The sequence below is a fragment of the Pangasianodon hypophthalmus genome, chromosome 19 (genome assembly GCF_027358585.1).
Source record: "Pangasianodon hypophthalmus isolate fPanHyp1 chromosome 19, fPanHyp1.pri, whole genome shotgun sequence".
Lineage (NCBI taxonomy): Eukaryota > Metazoa > Chordata > Actinopteri > Siluriformes > Pangasiidae > Pangasianodon > Pangasianodon hypophthalmus.
In genome coordinates this window covers 2,053,510-2,071,900 of record NC_069728.1, presented here as the reverse complement: position 1 = coordinate 2,071,900, position 18,391 = coordinate 2,053,510, and the positions used below count along the sequence as shown (strand labels likewise).

Genomic DNA, 18,391 nt, shown 5'->3' with positions numbered 1-18,391 from the left:
TTTGGCCTCTGCAGTTTTGATAAAAGTTTATATTCGGCATGGCGACGTTTAATGTCCCCGACAACCTCCGTGGTCCTGTTTAGCCACTTGTTAGCCACTACTTTTTTCAAGACGTGTAAAAGCTTAAAAAAATCATGAGTGGGGTATTAGTGATGTATTTTATGTCGTAGAATAAAACGTGAAAATGTCTTGAGCTTATGTTAACCATAGTCCATATTTCAGGCATTTAACCAAAAACCCATTCGAAGAACCCATTGATTTTGGGATGAAGGAACTGGATGTGTGAAAATGCTAGCTCAGTTCCGGGTTTTAGGACTCATTCCTGCAGCTCTCTACAGGGAAACAATATCAAGTTTTCTTTATAGGCAGTACACTCACTGGGCCACTTACTAACCGTTTAACTGGTTAACTGACTGTATAGGTCACTTTGTAAAAGCCAATCCTGCGAACGTATAGAAAGAGAACACCACAATACCATCTCTGAGTAAATCTAACTTAATGGGGATGAGCAATAGCATTTGATTTTCTTTTTGATCCAAGACCAAGTCCTAATACTGATACTTTGCAAAGCTCAAATTTGAGTCCTGTTTAAACCCCCAGTCATCCCCTGCCACTCCCACCCATGAGTGGTGCAACAGAAAAGCATTTGCCCCGTCATTCGACGCTCTAACTAGAGAGACAGATGCAGCAGTGCTTTAGTCTTTAAGTCTGTCCAGGTCTCGCACCTCGTCACCTGTTCGAGTGGAGTGTACAGTCAAATAGCGCCAACATCGTCATTGTACATGTCATCCTGTAGAGTGTTAACTAGTCGAGCTGAGTTGGTTGCTGCCCACAGTCACTAACGCAGTGCAGCTTTGTTCTATAGCTGCATTACTAGCTGCATTTCTCATTAGTATGTTGAGCACATGCCGAGTGAAATGAAGCTCTTTCAGGAGATGTGATGCTTCAGATACTTGAAAAATTTCCTCCAACAGAACACCAGTCACAGTAACTGTGCTGTCATCGTCCCCCTGTGACGTAGTTAATCACACGTACATGCCATGTCATTGGCATAATGTGTGTCAGCGGTGATCCCTTTTCGTTGATGTACAGTCGGAAAGCGGCTGCCAAAATATTTAAATGTCTGCTAGTAGCATGTTATTTAGATTTAAATTGTCTGCCGAGCTTCTGTGGGACGAGTGACACGACGCCTTTACGTTTGCTCCACAAACCCAGATACCTTGACTGTAACTAGATTACCCATGCTGATACTGTTGTTTTACAGATGAAGAGCTAAAATCTCTCCGAGAGAAAACGAAGGAACAGGAATCCTCATATGCAAAGCTGGAGTCAGAGCAGGTAAAATAATATCATATACAATAACACACATTCTTAAACTATATCGAGTCCATGGGTGTGTTTTAGTGATCTTTTTATGGGGATGTGCTTGATCTTGTTGGATATGACTCGTGTATGGGGTGTGATGTACTCACGTGTTCTGTATCACCGTGCAGAAGGAGCTCTCCAAGTTAAAGGATGAGCTGGAGGCTGAGAAGCGAGACCTGGTGCGCACGCTGGAAAGGACGTCGCAGGAGGTCGAGGGCCAGAGTGGTAAAGGGGACAGCTTTATGAAATCAGTAAATGCACTGTGCACCTGCAAAACTGTAGATGGTTTTAACTGTTGAATTTATTTCTCCTTCAGAGGATTTGAAACGACTCAGTGACAGGCTGGTGGAAGTCAACGCTACAAATATGCAGCTGCAGCTGAAGCTAGATAAGCTGGAGGCTTTGGAAGTCTCAATCAAGGTACACTTTTACAAGACATGGAGGGTTTGTGAATATGACAATTTGTAATCTTTCTGTTGAGCATTTTTGTGCCTCCACCACTAGCACTAGGTGGCGCTATGTTTTCCACTTCTATGTGTCCATCCCAGATTCTTTGTAGCGTGATATCTCTGGTTGAATGCTTGTAGGATTTATATGAAATTACTACTGTATCCAGGCGATAAACTGATTCTATTTAGGAAGTGATCCAAACAGCGTCAAGGTCAGATGTCTGAACTAGTTTTTCTTCAATGGCTTCCTTCCTGTCTGAAGTATATTTTAAGAGTATTTGAGGCATACACATTAGTAACAAGAAGGAGTACACTTGCTGGTGGTGGAGTTCTGGTCCTGGGCACGTTATCGCACATGCTGCATTACAGTATTAATGTATTTACTTAGTCTCTAATAATCTCTGCTTCATTGTCAGTGAAGCAGAGATTATTACAAAGGTTCCACATCCTGCTGTGGTTACTGCAAGCAGTCTGCTGCCAGAGGATCTGAGGGTGTGAGATGGGATGTAAAGATGGAGAAGCTCAGAAAGATAGGCAGCAGAAAGACTATGAACTCCTTTGAAAATAATAAAAAAGCAGCTTGTAGAGAATATGGAAAGAGACAGGATACCAGTGTAACTGATACAGCACAGGATGCCTGGTGTGTGTCTAGTAGTGGCATTTCGATTGGTTTAAAGTTTATTTAGAGTTTTGGCTGGTAACTCAATAAAGAGAGTATTGCTGTAATCAATATGTGAAGCAATGAAAGCAAAAATTTGTTTTGTTCATATTTAGGGAAGGATGAAGACAGGCAATGTTATGAAAATGCAGATCTGGTGAGAAATGTAATGTGAGGCTCAAGTGAGTGTGAGAACACCAAGATTCCTAACATGCAAACATTTAACAGATACACTGTCAGTATCAATAGAGAAATCAGACAGCCTGGATATTTGCAGTGTGGTGTCTGTTTTATCTGAGTTTAATCTAAGAAAGTTCTCCTTCATCCAGAGCTTTGCTGTCGATACTTTACTGGTGTGATGGGAGACATTGACAACTGTAGTTGAATTTACATTTATGTAATGTCATTAGCATATGTCTGATGTCTTAAAAGTAAATCTGCTACTTCAGTTTGAAGTGCCTAGTATTCTGTTAGGAAAGCCCACTGCAGCTAACTGTGTGTCTGCAGTACAAAGAGAAACGGCTGGAGCAGGAGAAGGATCTGCTCCAGGGGCAGGTGACCTGGCTGAGCGAGGAACTGAAGACTAAAAGTGAGGAGCTTCTCTCTCTGTCACGGGAGAAAGGCAGCGAGATCCTAGAGCTCAAGTGCAGCCTGAACAACAAAGAAGATGAGGTATGATGGTGCAGGGTTCAAGTCTGACAGCCATGAATTTCTGAATGAGAAATGAGCATTGAATCACTGTCACAAAGAACTAAGAAGGTTTTTTACCTTTGCCATGATACTCTTGTAAAACCAGTTTATAATTTTATAAAAGTAGTTACAGTCTAGGCACATAAAAGGAAAACAATAGTGTATGTAGTATGAAATCCCTAATGAGCAGTGGCAAGGAAAATGCTTGTGTATATTTTTCGTGCAGTGTGCCAGAGTACAGGACCAGCTGGCCAGTCTGAAATCCTCCAATGAGAACCTTCAGAAGCAAACCGAGGACCTGATCAGCAAACTGAAAGAGGTGAGTCAATGCTCCTTTAATTTACCGTATCACAGTTACTGCAGCACATCAGCTAACACCAGCTTTTCTTGTTTAGGCCAAAGAACAGCAAGCCAGCTCAGAAGAGAAGTTCCGCAATGAGCTTAATGCCAACATCAAGCTGTCGAACTTGTACAAGGTAACTCACTTGCCATACTGGGTATGAGTGTGGGCCAATCTAACATTTTCATATCAGAATAATTATCACAGTTCTCAATAATATGACACTGTATTTAATAAATACAGCATGTTTAAATGTAGAGTATCATTGTGGGTTTTTTTAACATAATACCTCAGTGCAGTTTATAAAGTTAAATGCAATGTACAAAGGTGCAACTTTACATTAAAAAGTACAACTTAACTGAAATGTCAGATATCAATATTGAATAGTGGCCATATGTTTGTGGTTATTTCTGGTTTTAAATGTGGACAGTATAGGCACTGGCCTGTTTAAAGAAAAAAAAAAAAGAAAGAGTTTATCACTAAAAAGAGTTGGGTGTTGATGATTAATCAGGGAGCGGCAGCAGATGCGGAGGCAAAGGGTGAAGAGCTGAGCCGGGCCGTAGAAGAGCTGCATAAGCTGCTGAAGGACGCGGGAGAGGGTGAGAGGAGAGAGACACACTGTTCTCTGACTGTTACACAATTCTAGCATTAACACGCACATGCAGTGAAATTCTCAATGGGTCTGGGTGTGTTTTTGTAAGAGATCATGCAGATAGCAACAGAACTGTACATTTATCAGTAACTGTGTAGATCAGTGTTTTCAGTCCTTGAGAAAGCAGAGAGTTGAGCATGGCTTTTCCCTAATTACTCAAGCGCAGGTCAGTTAGAAGCACACTGAGTATATCTGCTGAATATCACACACATTGTGACTACAAGCTCTGTATTGTTTGAAGTGCACTGGCTCTGAGTAAAATCCAAACCCAGAAAAATTCTACCTGCCCCAGATCAGTTAGAAGAGGAGGAACAGGGTATATTTACTAAAGCAGCACAGGAGAAGCATAGAAATCAATAGTTCTTTGATGTCACCGCCAAATTGTAAAAAAAAAATATAGATATAGATATATAGATGTGATCTTTGTTTAAATGGGACAAAATACACTTAATGAAGTGTATTTAAAAATAAAATAAAAGCATATATTTATATGATTTGGTTAACTCGTTTTTAACGGTTTTTCAACTTTGAGCATATTCATATCAAAGGATATTGTTATTTAGAAGAGAAAAATAGATAAGACGACAGGGACAGTAATTCCTCAAAGGTTATTAAGAAGCTGAGCAGGAGGATTTTTGATCACATTCCACTTTGATTTTGATCTAAAGCTAATTCTGTGTGCTGTAGAAACATTAGTAAATATAATGAGTTAGTATTGTAGACCAGTGTAAGATAGGATAAAAAAAAAATAGCTCTATGACCACAACTGATCAGATATCGACAAGACAAACAGATCCTTCTATTAAATGTAGACTTTACAGACACTGCTGGCCATTAGTGAGTGAATATCAGGAGGCAGGTATTTTGTGGAATGAACAATGGGTGTTTTGTGGGCAGCTCACAAAGCTATGGAGATGAAGCTGGCTGAGGCGGAGAGCTGCAAACAGAAGGAAGTGGCTGAACTGAAGGAGCGTATTGGCATCCTGGAGAAAGAACTGGACAACGCCAATGATCTTCTGTCAGACACGACACGCAGAGGTCAGCAACAATGTCTGTGGCTTCCCTCTGCTTGTGCACAGAAAGTGTGTATGTAAAGTAACTTATTCTTTATTTTGACAGTTGGCACCACATCTGCAGCAGTTCTCCCAGATGAGCAGCTTAGCACAATGTCTCCCACTGCAGCAGCCGTTACCAAGATCAAGCCAGGCATGAAGCTCACGGAGGTATTTTACCCAGGGCTGATATTTAAAAGGGCATACCAACAATGCTAACTGGTGGCTATTAACAGTGTTAACATTAAGCACTTGACACTAGCATAATTAGCATGTTCAGGCATTTTCAGATGTTTCAGTCATGTTTGGAGTCAACTGAGCTATATCGAGCAAAGAGAAAAATGGGAAATCATGTTGCAGTCATTCTGGGACCTTGCCGCATGGCTCTTAAATATGCTGTGTACATTTTCACATGTTTGCCGTACAGATCTACACAGCATATGTAGAGTCCCAGGAGCAGCTGCAACTGGAGAAACTGGAGAACAAACGTGTGAACAAGTACCTGGATGACATTGTGCAGGAGGTCGAGGCTAAAGCACCCATACTGAAGAGGCAGAGGGAGGAGCTGGAGCGTGCACAGAAATCTGTGGCCAGTCTGTCTGCCAAGCTGGAGCATGCTGTGCAGGTAAGGAAGAAGAGATTAAAGTAGTGAGACTCTTCTCTATTCAGCTGTCTCGCTATGTGAAAACTGACTGCAGCACTGGTGGTTTTTTAAATCTTAAATGCATGAGACAGACAGTAAATGTGGCAGAAGTGAAATAGCATTCTGCAGCTGTTCTAGTAACTTCATATGTGTTTGCCAGAGAAAACAGCTAGGAGCAGATCTGCCTTTATCTACAATATGTACCATCTTTGGTTTAACTTGGAGTATTTCAAATAGTTTTAGATTAGCATTGAATGATCGTGTGTCTTGTGGCAGGAGGTGCAGCGCTTTCAGAAGGAGGCAGACGAAGCCAACAAGCACTCATCCCTGCTGGAGAGAGACAATCAGAGGTTTGAGGTGCAGCTGAGTGACATGGCTCACCAGGTGAGGCTTTTTGGTTTTCCCCAAAAATTTGTACAAATGACTGTATAAATGAGTGTACGTCATAACGGGTGGAAAAATGAAGCCAAGACGTCTCTGAGGCCCTCTAACTGCTGGCTTTAGTACAATTTCTAACCCTGTCCATTCCAATGTTACTGAATTGAACACGAGCCGAACTTGCATTTTTAGTTGCATCTCCATAAATTTCTTTCAGGAATAGTGTTCAGTTGACTGTGATATCTCCCCAAATGTTTTTCCTTATGACAAATGCATTTTATAAGAGTTACTTGATGATAAATTAAAGGGTGTGGCTGATGGGGTGACTGACAGTTTTGGACACTCGAGCCTCATGAACATGCGCACACACTTTCCTACACACACCCAAAGCTCCAGTTCTGTAGCAAAGCCATATCGTGTTCCCAGATGTAAACTTTTCTAACAGACCCTCAGCAGGGAGTTTTTTGCAGTTTATCTGGTACGCTGCTCATTTTGTTGTCCCATGAACCCAGTATTTTTGGATCTCTGCCTGTCTCAGTCCTTTTAATTAACTAAAACCTGAAGGCATTTTCTGTTGAGGTACTCCCAGCATCCCATTGTCTCATTACGTCTTCCTCTGTGTCTCAGGTTCGGGTGTTGCTGATCGAGCTGGAGGAGGCACGTGGGAATCACGTGGTCCGTGATGAGGATGATGTGTGCTCAGCGGACGTGAGCAGTACGTCTGAGGTAATTTCACAGCACCTGGTGACGTTCCGCAGCGTGGAGGAACTGCAGCAGCAGAACCAGCGCCTTCTGGTGGCCCTGCGTGAGCTCGGAGAAGCACAGGAGAGAGGAGAGATGGAGGCTGAGAGCACCAAGTGAGTGGCTCACTGCTCAGCAACATTACCTGACAACTGTGACCTCTTTCTGTTTGTAGGGGTGTTAAGGAGAGCAGTTTACTACACACAGTGAATGTGTGTTTTATTTTTATAAAGCTTTTTACAATACAGACTTTCTTAAGACACTTTAAGAAAGTCTGTTTCTTAAGAAACTACAGATATTGTGGTGCCTTAACTCAAAATTAGCAATGGCACAGGGTAGACAAAAGGAGAAGACAAAATGTGTGTGTGTTTGTGTGTGTTTGCAGACAGACAGAACTACAGAATAGTTTGGAGAAGGCCCAGGTTGAGCTGGAGCAGCTTCGAGAGCAACGCGCACACCAGATGCAGCTGGTTGAATCCATTGTGCGCCAGCGAGACATGTACCGTGTCCTGCTCGCCCAGGCTACAGGGGTCAGCTTCCCTCAGCAAGGTGACAGCAGCTTGACAAACTTGACTTTTATAATTCAGACGATTTAAGACTATTTTAGTGTTAATGTAATGATTGGACCCTAGGTGCTTCTTCAGAGGAGTTCTCCCTCACCTCCACCCCCCGTCGTTCCCCTGCAGCCACACCCACTGCAGCCACACCCACTGGCCTCGTCGCCACAGCAATCGAGTCCACGGAGACAGTGGAGGCCAGGGCTGCACTGAAACAGGTGAGACAGGCAGAGTGAACTGGATAATACACAGAGTATGCACTAGAGGGCAGGCAACTGCTGTACAAAATATGAAAGGGCATAAATGGATTAGATGGTTAAAGGAGTTGTATGCAGACATACGCCAATAATCAGTTCTGCATAATTCAGTTCAGCTTTATTTTTATAGCGCTTTTACCAATAGACATTGCCACGAAGCTGCTTTACAGAAATCTAGTTCTAGGTCTAAATCCCTAATGAGCAAGGGCAAGGAAAAATTCCTTGAGGCACAAAAGAGAAACTTTGACAGTAACCAGACTGCAAGGGGAACCCCATGCTGTTCTGGGTGACATCGGTTAGTGTGAGTCTGGTCATCTTAGCAAAACAGTCACATAGTGGGGGGGAAAACCTTAAAAAGTACAAAATGTTTTGATAATAATAGGGGCTGTTGTATGAGCAACTTGTTCGTAAGAATCTTGAGAAGTTATAAATAGATGATCTAAATCAGGGGTGTAAACAGGTGGAATCAGGTGTGGCTCCTGCTTGATTGGAATGAGAACCTGCACCCACACTGGCCTTTTATTGCTGCGTTGAGTGTCATCAAAATTAAAGGTTAAAATGAAGGTTAAAGGAAGAATGTAAGGACTGACACATGCACTGTGCTGCTGAAATGGAAATTAAATGGTGACGGCCATTTAATGTAGCTGTTTAATAGCAGGCTTACAATTTTGTGATAACTGTACAAATGCGAAAAAAGAGTGGAAAGCAAAAAAACAGCACTCAAGCAATTCTCTCTCGCGCACACACACACACACACACACACACACACAGCCTTCTGTTGAGATTTATTTTTATGCTTTATATCAACGTATCAATTTGAAAAACGTTCATCACTAGTATACAAAGACAAGAATGACAATAAAAGGAAAAGTGTGGGTTTGACGTGACTTGAAGTTTTTATGAAACTACAGATTTTTTTCATTACCCATCTACCTATTTCATTTATGGTTATGTTGATGGGAATCAACAATTGAATGCAGAAAGTTTTGGACAAGTCAAGTTTTCTATTTTCATTAAAGCTAATTTTATGCTAAACTGTTAACGAATTTTGCATGTTGAAACCATGCACTATTTTTTTTCTGATTGCTTGTTAGAGTTGATGCAAGAAACCAATCCCATGGAAATGTGTATTTAGCAATGCTTGGTTGCACTGTGAAAAATATTAGCATTGTTTCACAAAAGATGGAGACCCAGGATGTGTTAAGTGTAAACGTTTAACATTTCAAATGTAGCATAGATGGATTTAACTATGTACACAAACTGGACGATATCCCAGAATAATCTGTGTAGATATAACACAATGATCTGTGCAGTGACCAAAAATGAAACTCTTAGTGCGGAGTTACTGTGGGCACTAAACCCACACAGATTCTCATTATTTATTCATATTCATTCAAATCTCGTGAAGACGTAAGTACTGCAGCAATGTTCTCAGATAGTCTGATTGCAGTGAGATTTGCTTGTAGTGAACTTGAGTTCATATTCAAGCTTTATTTGTCACATAGATTTATAGAGAGTACATTAGCTGTGCAACACTCAATAGGACACGCAGGGGAGGTAGACATAAACGCGAGTCTGACGTGAAGTGGGTTTGTGAAAAGTGTGTATGTTTGGGATCGAAGCTTACGTCAAGCTTGACACTGACATACCAAAGCAAAGAGGATATGTACTTTTACTCAACGAAAGCCTGGTCCATTAATTAAAGTTAAAGCACTTGGATATGCACACAAGGCTGTGGGGTGGTGCACAGGTTAAAAACAAAACACACTGGATCTGAATTCGTGGGTCATTCGGCTGCTTATGACGTTGCTGGAAAAATAATGTACTATCAGACCTAAACTAAAAATCGAAGTTCCTCTGTGTTGCGGTTTATTATTCAATGATGCTTTCAGTAGTACATTTGAAATTGGGTTTCCATGAATAGATTAACATCAAACATTTGCTATTTTACCTGGTAAAAGAGATATTTGGCTTCTTATTTCTTAATGTATTATTTTTTTTTTATCTTAGCAATGTGCACAGTGTAGTAAAACTTGGTATATATGATAAAAGGTTTAATAAATTGATCTTTATTTATTTATTTATTCACATTGCAATAACTGTGAAATAACAGACACAGTTAGGCATGTTGTAATTTCCTGCAGTATTGTGAATGTTTTTGACGCTGGAATAAATCCCTGAGGTGTGTGTCTGTGTGTCTGTGTGTCTGTGTCTGTGTGTGTGTGTGTGTGTAGCTCCAAGAGGTGTTTGGGGCCTATAAGAAAGAGAAGGCTGAAAGTGAGAAGGCTCTGACGGAGCAGTGTGAGAAGCTGCAAGAGCAGGTGTCAGAACTGAGATCCCAGAACGCCAAGGTTTCCACTCAGCTGGAGTTTGCCTCTAAAAGGTGAGTGCTGAGGCGTCCGAACACATTTTAACACTGCTTCACTTTAATCCCATATACCATGGATTTCACTACATACATGTATTTTGTTACAGATGTATAGAAAAGTTGTGTGTGTGTGTGTGTGTGTGTGTGTATGCGCATATGCCAGATATGAGATGCTGCAGGATAATGTGGAAGGTTACCGTAAGGAGATTGCCTCTCTAAGGGAGAAAAGTCAGAAGCAGGCTGCTGCTGGGCAGAAGAGCGAGCAGACTGTCCACACACTCACGCAAGACTTGCGTGCAGCTAATGAGAAACTGTCCATGGTTGAAGTAAGTGTGTTGATGCTGCTGTATGTTCTCTTGTCATCCTTTTTTACTTTTTTTTTTTCCTTCTTCTTCTCCTTTCCAGTATACTTTAGCAAATCTACTCCTAGTGTTATATAATGAACTTATATTTCATCAACATTAATACTAAGCAGAAGAAATAGTTTAGTTGATGAAATATAAGCAGAAGCAATACAGGAGACCTTGAGACGGTAACATGCTTTGAAGCGACATTGATTTAAATATTAAAAGGCATATTTAACATTCTCATCTTTAGAAGAGAAACAAGTGACGACTGCAGGTGCAGCTAGGTTGGCATTTTAGTGCAACACACCAGAGGCAACTTAACAATTTGTTTATAGATAAGGGGCTTTGAGAATAACGTAAACTTGGAAACTGTGCATGGCAGTTGGTCCTCAGGACTGTGTAATGAATTATGAATGATGTTTTGACCTCTCAGTCGCAAGCGGAGAGCCTGCGCAAGGAGAGAGACATGCTGAAGATGGTGGAGTCTAGTCTGAGCCAGGAGAAAGAGTCGATCCTCGCTCAGCAGAGGAGCCAGAACCTCCTGCTCACCAATCTTAAATCCATCCAGGTACTGAAGCCATCAGCATCGTTCAACATTCACCCAAAGACTACCGAAGCAGATGGTGTGTTTTGAGATGTTCATATGTTCTTTCAGGCCACATTAGAGCGCTCGGAGACAGAGACTCGGCAGCGGCTCACAGCGCAGGTGGAGAAGCAGGAGCGAGAGATTTCCCAGCTGCAGAAGAAACTGGAGCATGAGGTGGAGCAGAGACACGCGCTAGGGCGCAATCATGATGTAAGTGCTCTCTTTGTGTCTTCTCTCTTGGCCTCGGTCAGTTTTCAGTCATTCGTGTTGTCTAAAAGGAAAACTTTACAGGTGTAACTTTAACCCGGAATGCAATACAACATTAAGAGGCAGTTGTGCTGAGTTACGGCTAGTTATCGCTCTATGATGAGCACAATGGCGATGACGGCGGTTTTAGCGTGAAAACTGAAGCTTTAGAATCTGTACACTCTGCTCAAAGAGATAATGAGGTGAGCTGCACTGGTCTCTTTAGGTAGAGATGAGTTTTCCACTGTCAGCAGGTGGTGAAATGGCATTGTGGGAAATGTAGGAAACTGTCAGCCAAATTGAAAACAGACTGGCATGTAAATGACAGAAGTTTAAACTAAAAAAGTCATCTCAGAATTACAAAATAAATCTTGGATGTCACTGAAGATCACATTAATTATAAAGATCAATAAGGAAGTCAGTTTGCTCCTGGTTGCAGTTGCAGGAGTTTGTCGTTTAGTGGTTGTCTTTCACCTGTCACCCTTCTACAGTCGAGAAGATTCAGGTTATTGTAGTTCCATTCACATCCCCTGTGTGTTGTATGTCGCAGAATGTTGCTCCACAGTAACGAGTGCACAATGTTTCGTTTCATTGTATACGTGTATAAAGATGGAATTTCATTTGCGCTAAAATCATAGGAGCCTGAATGTGGGTTATTGTTCACAGAAGCAGCTTTTGGATGCTAAGAAGCAGCTGGAGGTGCAGTGCGCGTTGCACCAAAGGACCAGAGAGCAGCTGAACGCCGCCCAGCAGGAGCTCAACAGTCTCCAGCAGCAGCTGAACACCAGAGAGGGAAAGGTTTCCTCACCCAGCTCCCACACAGGCCTCACAGGTAACACACACTGCCCACTATTTATTAATGCACTTTGGATTTTTTTGGTTGCGTTGCCCTTTAAATAACTGAGTAATGAAATAATTAGGTTTTTCATGAGAAAGAAAAGAAAAAGGAAAAATCTGAGTTTTGAAAGTACACTCAAAAGCAAAGTCTGTTTCTGTGCTCAGCCTGGATGATGTTTGTCTTTACCCTGAGCGTAATAGTAGCCTGTACTGGTTTATGGTTATCTTTAGCTTGCTCAGAAAAACATAGTCAATTTGTTATTTGCTGATTAATTAGAGACAGTGAGATGTGGGCCTTTTCCTGTTGATGTGAATGTCTGTGACTATGGCTATCTACTGGTAGCAGTTCTTCTGTGAAATATTGGTTTATGGCTCACAATTCATCATTGCTTCCTTCCACATCAATGAACCAGAGAGAGAAACCAGAGATCATGCTGACTTCCTGCAGTGCATAAGCAATGATACTGTTAATGCTGTCGTTTAAATGCGTTTAACATCTCATTCCTCACCTGCCACAGGGCTCCAGGGTGGTGATGAGGACGTAGAGGAACTGCGTAAACGTCTGAATGAGGCTAAGAGCAGAACCGAGGATCTGGCTGAGAGACTGGAAAGCACCACTGCTTCTCTGGAACAGTACAGAGCCATGTGCCTCAGCCTAGAGGAGGCCCTGGAGAAAGAGAAACAGGTGACAGTCGCACAATGAATTTAATAGATATGTTCAGGCATTTAGGGATTATTCAAGCTTGAATAATATATTAAATAATACTGTTGACTGATTAACTGCTGTGGCTATATGTTGCTTAGAAAAATTTCTATTGAAAAATTATACATTTAGAAAAACCCCTAAAGCTCAACACACAAATGCTACATCTTGTGATATTTCCAGTGATATTCCCAGAGGGAACATGAGATCATTACTGTTTTTTTTAAATGTCAAACAGATAGCTAGATAGTTTTTTGTGTATTTTTTCCCCTTATTTTGCTAACCTTTTGGGTTTCACTAAAGATTGTCAGCTAGATAATTTAGCAAGTTAGCTGCAAACTAAAAACTTTCAGTTGCTGAGACCCTCCCTCTTTAACTGGTGTACGGTATATTCTAGCAGATGTAATGTTTAGGACAGATACATGATTTGCTCTTTTTAAATGCTGTTTCTACTATGGATGAGTAATACTACATTTTTACTGGCTGATGTATTTCCATGTGAGGTATACACATCAGGGTATTGTCTTTTTTTTGTGAGGGGAAATAAATTGATCAATGCTGATTTGCGGTTTCTCCTTCAGGTAACCGAACAAGTGAAGACTTCAGTTGAAAGCCAGGTTTTGGAGGCTCATGAGCAGCTGCAGCAACTGGAAAAGAAGCTTCTAGAAGCTGAGAAGGAGAAAAATGAAATACAGGAAGAGAAACAGAAAGCCGCGGCAGCCATTGAGCAGCAGGTGCAGTTAAATAATTTGCACTTAAAAATTTTTTTTTTTTTCATTTTGTGGTGTTTATATAAAAACAAAGGGCCAATTAATTTATGTACTATAGTTCCAAGGGAAAGGATCATTATAGTTATTTCAGTTTTCTGTGTATACCAGTAACATTTTCTGTCAATTTCTGTGCAATTTACATTTGTCAGTGCTGTTTATTACCTTTGCAACAAGATCTAACTGAGTTTTTTTGGTAAAGCAGCCAGACTAATTCATTCTTGGTTTCAGGTGAGCGAACTGCAGCGGAACCTGAGCTGTCTGCAGGCCGAGCATCAGGAAGCGTTGCAGAAGGCAGCTATGGCGGCCGCTCAAGAGCAGCAGGCCGTGCAGGATAGCCAAGAGCAGGCACGTCTCGCCACCGAGGCCCAGGACAAGTACGAGCAGGAGATGCTGTTACACGCAGCCGATGTGGAGGCCCTGCAGGCAGCCAAAGCCCAGGCGCAACACGCCTCCCAGCTCCGCCAGCACCTTGAAGAGAAGCTCCAGTCGGTCAGCGCGCAGCTCTTCGAGGCCCGAATATCCTGGGAGGAGCAGGACAAGATCCTAAAAGTACGTTACAGCAATAGGGTCATTGCTGGGAAGTTTATGGTTATCTGATATAGTTTAAATTCTTTATATATATTATATATATACATACATACATACCTACCTACACACACACACACACACACACATATATATATATATATATATATATATATATATATATATATATATAATGTGTGTATATATACAATGCTCAGCATAAATGAGTACACCCCCTTTGAAAATTAAGATTTTTATCCATTTCTCAGTGAATTTTTACAAAACAGTTTTATTAAACATTTATTTTGATTAACCTGACATCTTTAGGATAAGAAAAATAATACATTTAATTCAAACGAGGTGTTGTAAAAATGATTACACCCGACAACAAATTCAACTAAATCTAATATTTTGTATGGCTTCCTTGATTTTTAAGAACAGCACCAATTCTTCTAGACATTGAATGCACAAGTTGATGACGTACAACTACATCTGTCTTTCTCCATTCTTGAAGAATGAACTCTTATAGATCCTGGGTGCTCTTTTAGATCCACTCCTCTGCAGTGTACGTCGTATGGTGTCACGGGAAACACTCACACCAGTATGACTTTCTAATGATATAGTCAGCTGTGCTGAACTTGTGTGGCGATTTTTTTTTTTTTTTCAACTTCTCTCATCACAAAACGATCTTGACGAGGTGTTGTCCAGGCCGTGCACGGAAGTTGTCTCAGTGAGCTTCCCACAAGTCCATAGTTTTTGAATTTTTGGATCACTTTTGCGACAGTATTCAAACTTATTAGCAATGCTTTAGTAATTTTCTTATAACCTTGACCTTTTTTGTGCAAAGAAATTTTCTTTCTCAGGTCTTGTGAGATTTCTTTTCCATGTAGTGCCATTTTGTCAGCATTGTATGGGAGTGGATTTTCTCTCTTAAATACCACTCTTAATTGTCAATCCTGACAAATCCTGTGGCCACCTGAGTGATGATTGATTAGACTCATCTGCTGGTGAATTCCTGTTAATTACAATTTTATTTTATGTTTTCTCCTAACACTTTCATTGGGGTGTACTCATTTTTGCACCATGATCTTAAATTATTTTGTTAGAATAATTCCAATTTTGCCTTTGGTACTGACTAATCTAATTTAAAAACAATCTCTCCCTCCCCCCCCTTCTCTCTCTCTCTCTCTCTCTCTCTCGCTGTATGTGCGTGTGTATATGTGTATATATATACTTTTTTTTATTATTATTTTACTTAAAACATTTTATTTACTATGGTCTGTTTTGCTTTCTGTCTCTCAGGAGGAGCAGACTAAGATAGAGTCACGCTGTCAAGACTTGCAGAAGCAGAACGAGCTCCTACATGAGCAGATTCAGGCCATGAGTGGAAAGATGGCAACCCAGCTGCTGCAGACAGCCGGCGATAGCTCACTGAACGTTTCTCTCACTGAGGAGGGGAAGTCTCAGGAGCAGCTCCTTGAGATCCTCAGGTTCCAAATGGTTCTAACTTAAATGACTCTTAACTGGCCCAGTACTTGCCTCCCTTTATATTTGCTTCCTTGCATTTTATCTTTCTTTCTTTCACCTTGAAAGTTTGTGAATCTCTTCTTTTTGTACCTTTTAGTAGTTTTGTGTTTTAATTTCTACATTCCATTTCTCTACAAAATTTATTTATTTAATACATACATGGAAAAATGGACAATGATGTACATGGTACATCATTTATTAGCAAGTTTTTATTTCTTTTTTTCATTACAGCTGGAAAATACCAGTTGTGTATAATTACTGAATAAGAGTTAAACCTAATGCTGAATAAGTGCAAATACTAAGCACCATTTATTCAGTTTTAGATTAATGACTATTTCTTCAGTTTCAGTTAAATTTCTTCATCTTAATATTTATTAAAAATGATTTCATAATCTTTTCTTCTATTAATTATTTCATTTTGTTTCCGTTTACTATAACCTTGCTGTGGGCACATAAAGGTTTGTTCGTCGGGAGAAAGAGATAGCAGAGTCGCGTTTCGAGGTGGCTCAGGGAGAGAGTCTGAGGCACAGGCTGCGAGTGGAGCACCTGGAGCGGGAGCTGAAGGAGGTCCAGGACTCTCTCAGTGCTGAGAGAGAGAGGATGCAGGTATGGCAGCTCTAATTTTTGTTGAAGTTAAAGCTTTGCACTGTTCTGTAGACCCTGTTGTCTTATGTCTTACACTGTTTGAAGGTGACTGCAAAGACCTTGTCCCAACATGATGAGCTGATGAAGAAGACTGAGACCATGAATGTGCTGGTGGAGACTAATAAGATGCTACGAGATGAGAAGGAAAGACTGGAGCAGGAGCTGCAGCAAACTCAAGCCAAGGTAAAAGAAAACAGACTGGTCGATGTTTAAATTATTTGGCAAACTAGAGATTTTGACCCCCACGTGGGATCACTTGATTTACAAACTGAATCGTGAGAAACTCAATCCTTCAACTCAGTCGTTTAATTCATTTATTTTACAAATTAATACTAGAGATATTATTTTGTGTACTAATATTCTGTTACTGTGAGTCACTTGCAAACAGGCCACCTGTTTAAATTAACAGTGTATGTGCTGAAACACACCACTAGTGTAGGAAATCAGCTGTTAAAAATGTACAAATTTCCCTTATGTGATATTCTGGACTGTTATTGGGTGTTGTGTGATGACTAGGTATGAGGTAATGTACATTTTGCACTCGTCCTCCTCAGGTGAGCAAGCTGCAGTCAGACATCTTACCCATGCAGGAGTCCAATGCCGAACTGAGTGAGAAGAGCGGCATGCTACAGGCTGAGAAAAAACTTCTAGAAGAAGAAATCAAGCGCTGGAAGGCACGCACTCAGGTCAGCACCCCAACTAGCTGCTGGTTTAACCATAGGTATATAGATGGATGGGTACACAGACATCCAAGTGATTTTTAGCACAAAAAAAAAAGACGATTTCAATATGAAACAGCATTTATTGTTCATATTTTCCATATATCATCAGAACTGTTTTTCTGTTACACTTTAGCATGTAATATTGAGTACATGCAGTAAGTGGTGCGATTAACTATAGGAGAAAAGGTTTTGACAGAAAATACACTGCGATGACACACAAATTGTCATCATCACACGTGTGTGCTAGAGCAGACCAATGAATAAAAACACACCACTGGGAAAAGCAGTACACTGGCATTTTGCAGAAATCTTTTTTCTCTCCTAACTCCTGTTTTTTTAACAGGAAAAAAGTACAGTGGATACAAAAAGTCTACACACCCCTGTTAAAATGGCGGGTTTTTGTGATCTAAAAAAATGAAACCAAGATAAATCATTTCAGAACTTTTTCCACTCTCAAAAAAAAAACAACAACAAAAAAAAACTTAACATAACCTGGTTGCATAAGCTTGCACACCCTTTTATAATTGGGGGTGTGGCTGTGTTCAGAATCAACCAATCACATTCACTCTCTTGTTCAATAGTAATTATCATACAGCTGTCATCAATGAAATTGTGTTAATTCTTAGTTAATTCTGATTAACCCCAAATAAAGACCAGCTGATTTTCTTCACATCTTCTTCATCTGACCTCTGAAGCCATGAGGAGCTTACAAAGCCTGTACAGAGTCCCACTTTCAAAAGGAATTGATCAGTAAAAAAACCAAAAGGACACCATAGCCACGGTGAAGCATGGTGGTGGCAGCAGCCAGAACTGGGGCTTTTATCAAGGTGGAGGGAATCATGAATAGCTACAAATACCAGTAGATTTTAGGGCAAAACCTGCAGGTGTCTGCTAGTATACTGAAGATGAAAAGGAATTTCACCTTTTAGTATGACAGTGACCCAAAGCATACATCCAAATCAACAAAGCAATGGCTTAACCAAAGATCAGTGTTTCTGAATGACCAGAGCCCAGACCTGAATCCAACTAAAACTCTGTGGGGTGACCTGAAGCAGGCTGTGCAAAGGAGATGCTCTTACAATTTGATGGATCTCGAATGTATTTGCAAGAAAGAGTGAGAAAATATTGCCAAGTCAAGATATGACACGCTGATAGACTCTTAGCCAAAGAGACTGAGTGGTGTAATAAAATAAAATAATAAAAAGGTGCTTCAACAAAGTATTAGTTTAGGGATGTGCACACTGCAACCAGGTTATTGTAATTTATTTTTTTTTTCTGATTGTTTTTCACTTAATTTTCATATGTTTTAATTTCACAGTGAGGGTGGAAAAAA

At 40.6% G+C, this 18,391-nt stretch overlaps 1 protein-coding gene across 3 annotated transcripts in view; it reads left to right on the top strand.

The window, feature by feature from the left end:
- The window catches only part of tprb (translocated promoter region b, nuclear basket protein), a 32,701-nt gene that overhangs the window by 3,914 nt on the left and 10,396 nt on the right, over nt 1-18,391 (top strand). For all 3 annotated transcript variants that reach the window (XM_053242107.1, XM_053242106.1, XM_053242105.1), the window contains exons 3-28: nt 1,265-1,338; nt 1,494-1,590; nt 1,682-1,785; nt 2,980-3,144; nt 3,389-3,481; nt 3,558-3,638; nt 4,014-4,101; nt 5,052-5,192; nt 5,274-5,377; nt 5,634-5,831; nt 6,126-6,233; nt 6,855-7,084; nt 7,354-7,517; nt 7,601-7,743; nt 10,017-10,165; nt 10,314-10,476; nt 10,931-11,065; nt 11,153-11,293; nt 11,996-12,161; nt 12,685-12,851; nt 13,451-13,603; nt 13,868-14,188; nt 15,467-15,654; nt 16,150-16,297; nt 16,382-16,519; nt 16,891-17,022. In XM_053242107.1, the coding sequence (XP_053098082.1) occupies nt 1,265-1,338; nt 1,494-1,590; nt 1,682-1,785; nt 2,980-3,144; nt 3,389-3,481; nt 3,558-3,638; nt 4,014-4,101; nt 5,052-5,192; nt 5,274-5,377; nt 5,634-5,831; nt 6,126-6,233; nt 6,855-7,084; nt 7,354-7,517; nt 7,601-7,743; nt 10,017-10,165; nt 10,314-10,476; nt 10,931-11,065; nt 11,153-11,293; nt 11,996-12,161; nt 12,685-12,851; nt 13,451-13,603; nt 13,868-14,188; nt 15,467-15,654; nt 16,150-16,297; nt 16,382-16,519; nt 16,891-17,022 (3,791 nt within the window). The remainder of the gene's footprint in view (nt 1-1,264; nt 1,339-1,493; nt 1,591-1,681; nt 1,786-2,979; nt 3,145-3,388; nt 3,482-3,557; nt 3,639-4,013; nt 4,102-5,051; nt 5,193-5,273; nt 5,378-5,633; nt 5,832-6,125; nt 6,234-6,854; nt 7,085-7,353; nt 7,518-7,600; nt 7,744-10,016; nt 10,166-10,313; nt 10,477-10,930; nt 11,066-11,152; nt 11,294-11,995; nt 12,162-12,684; nt 12,852-13,450; nt 13,604-13,867; nt 14,189-15,466; nt 15,655-16,149; nt 16,298-16,381; nt 16,520-16,890; nt 17,023-18,391) is intronic.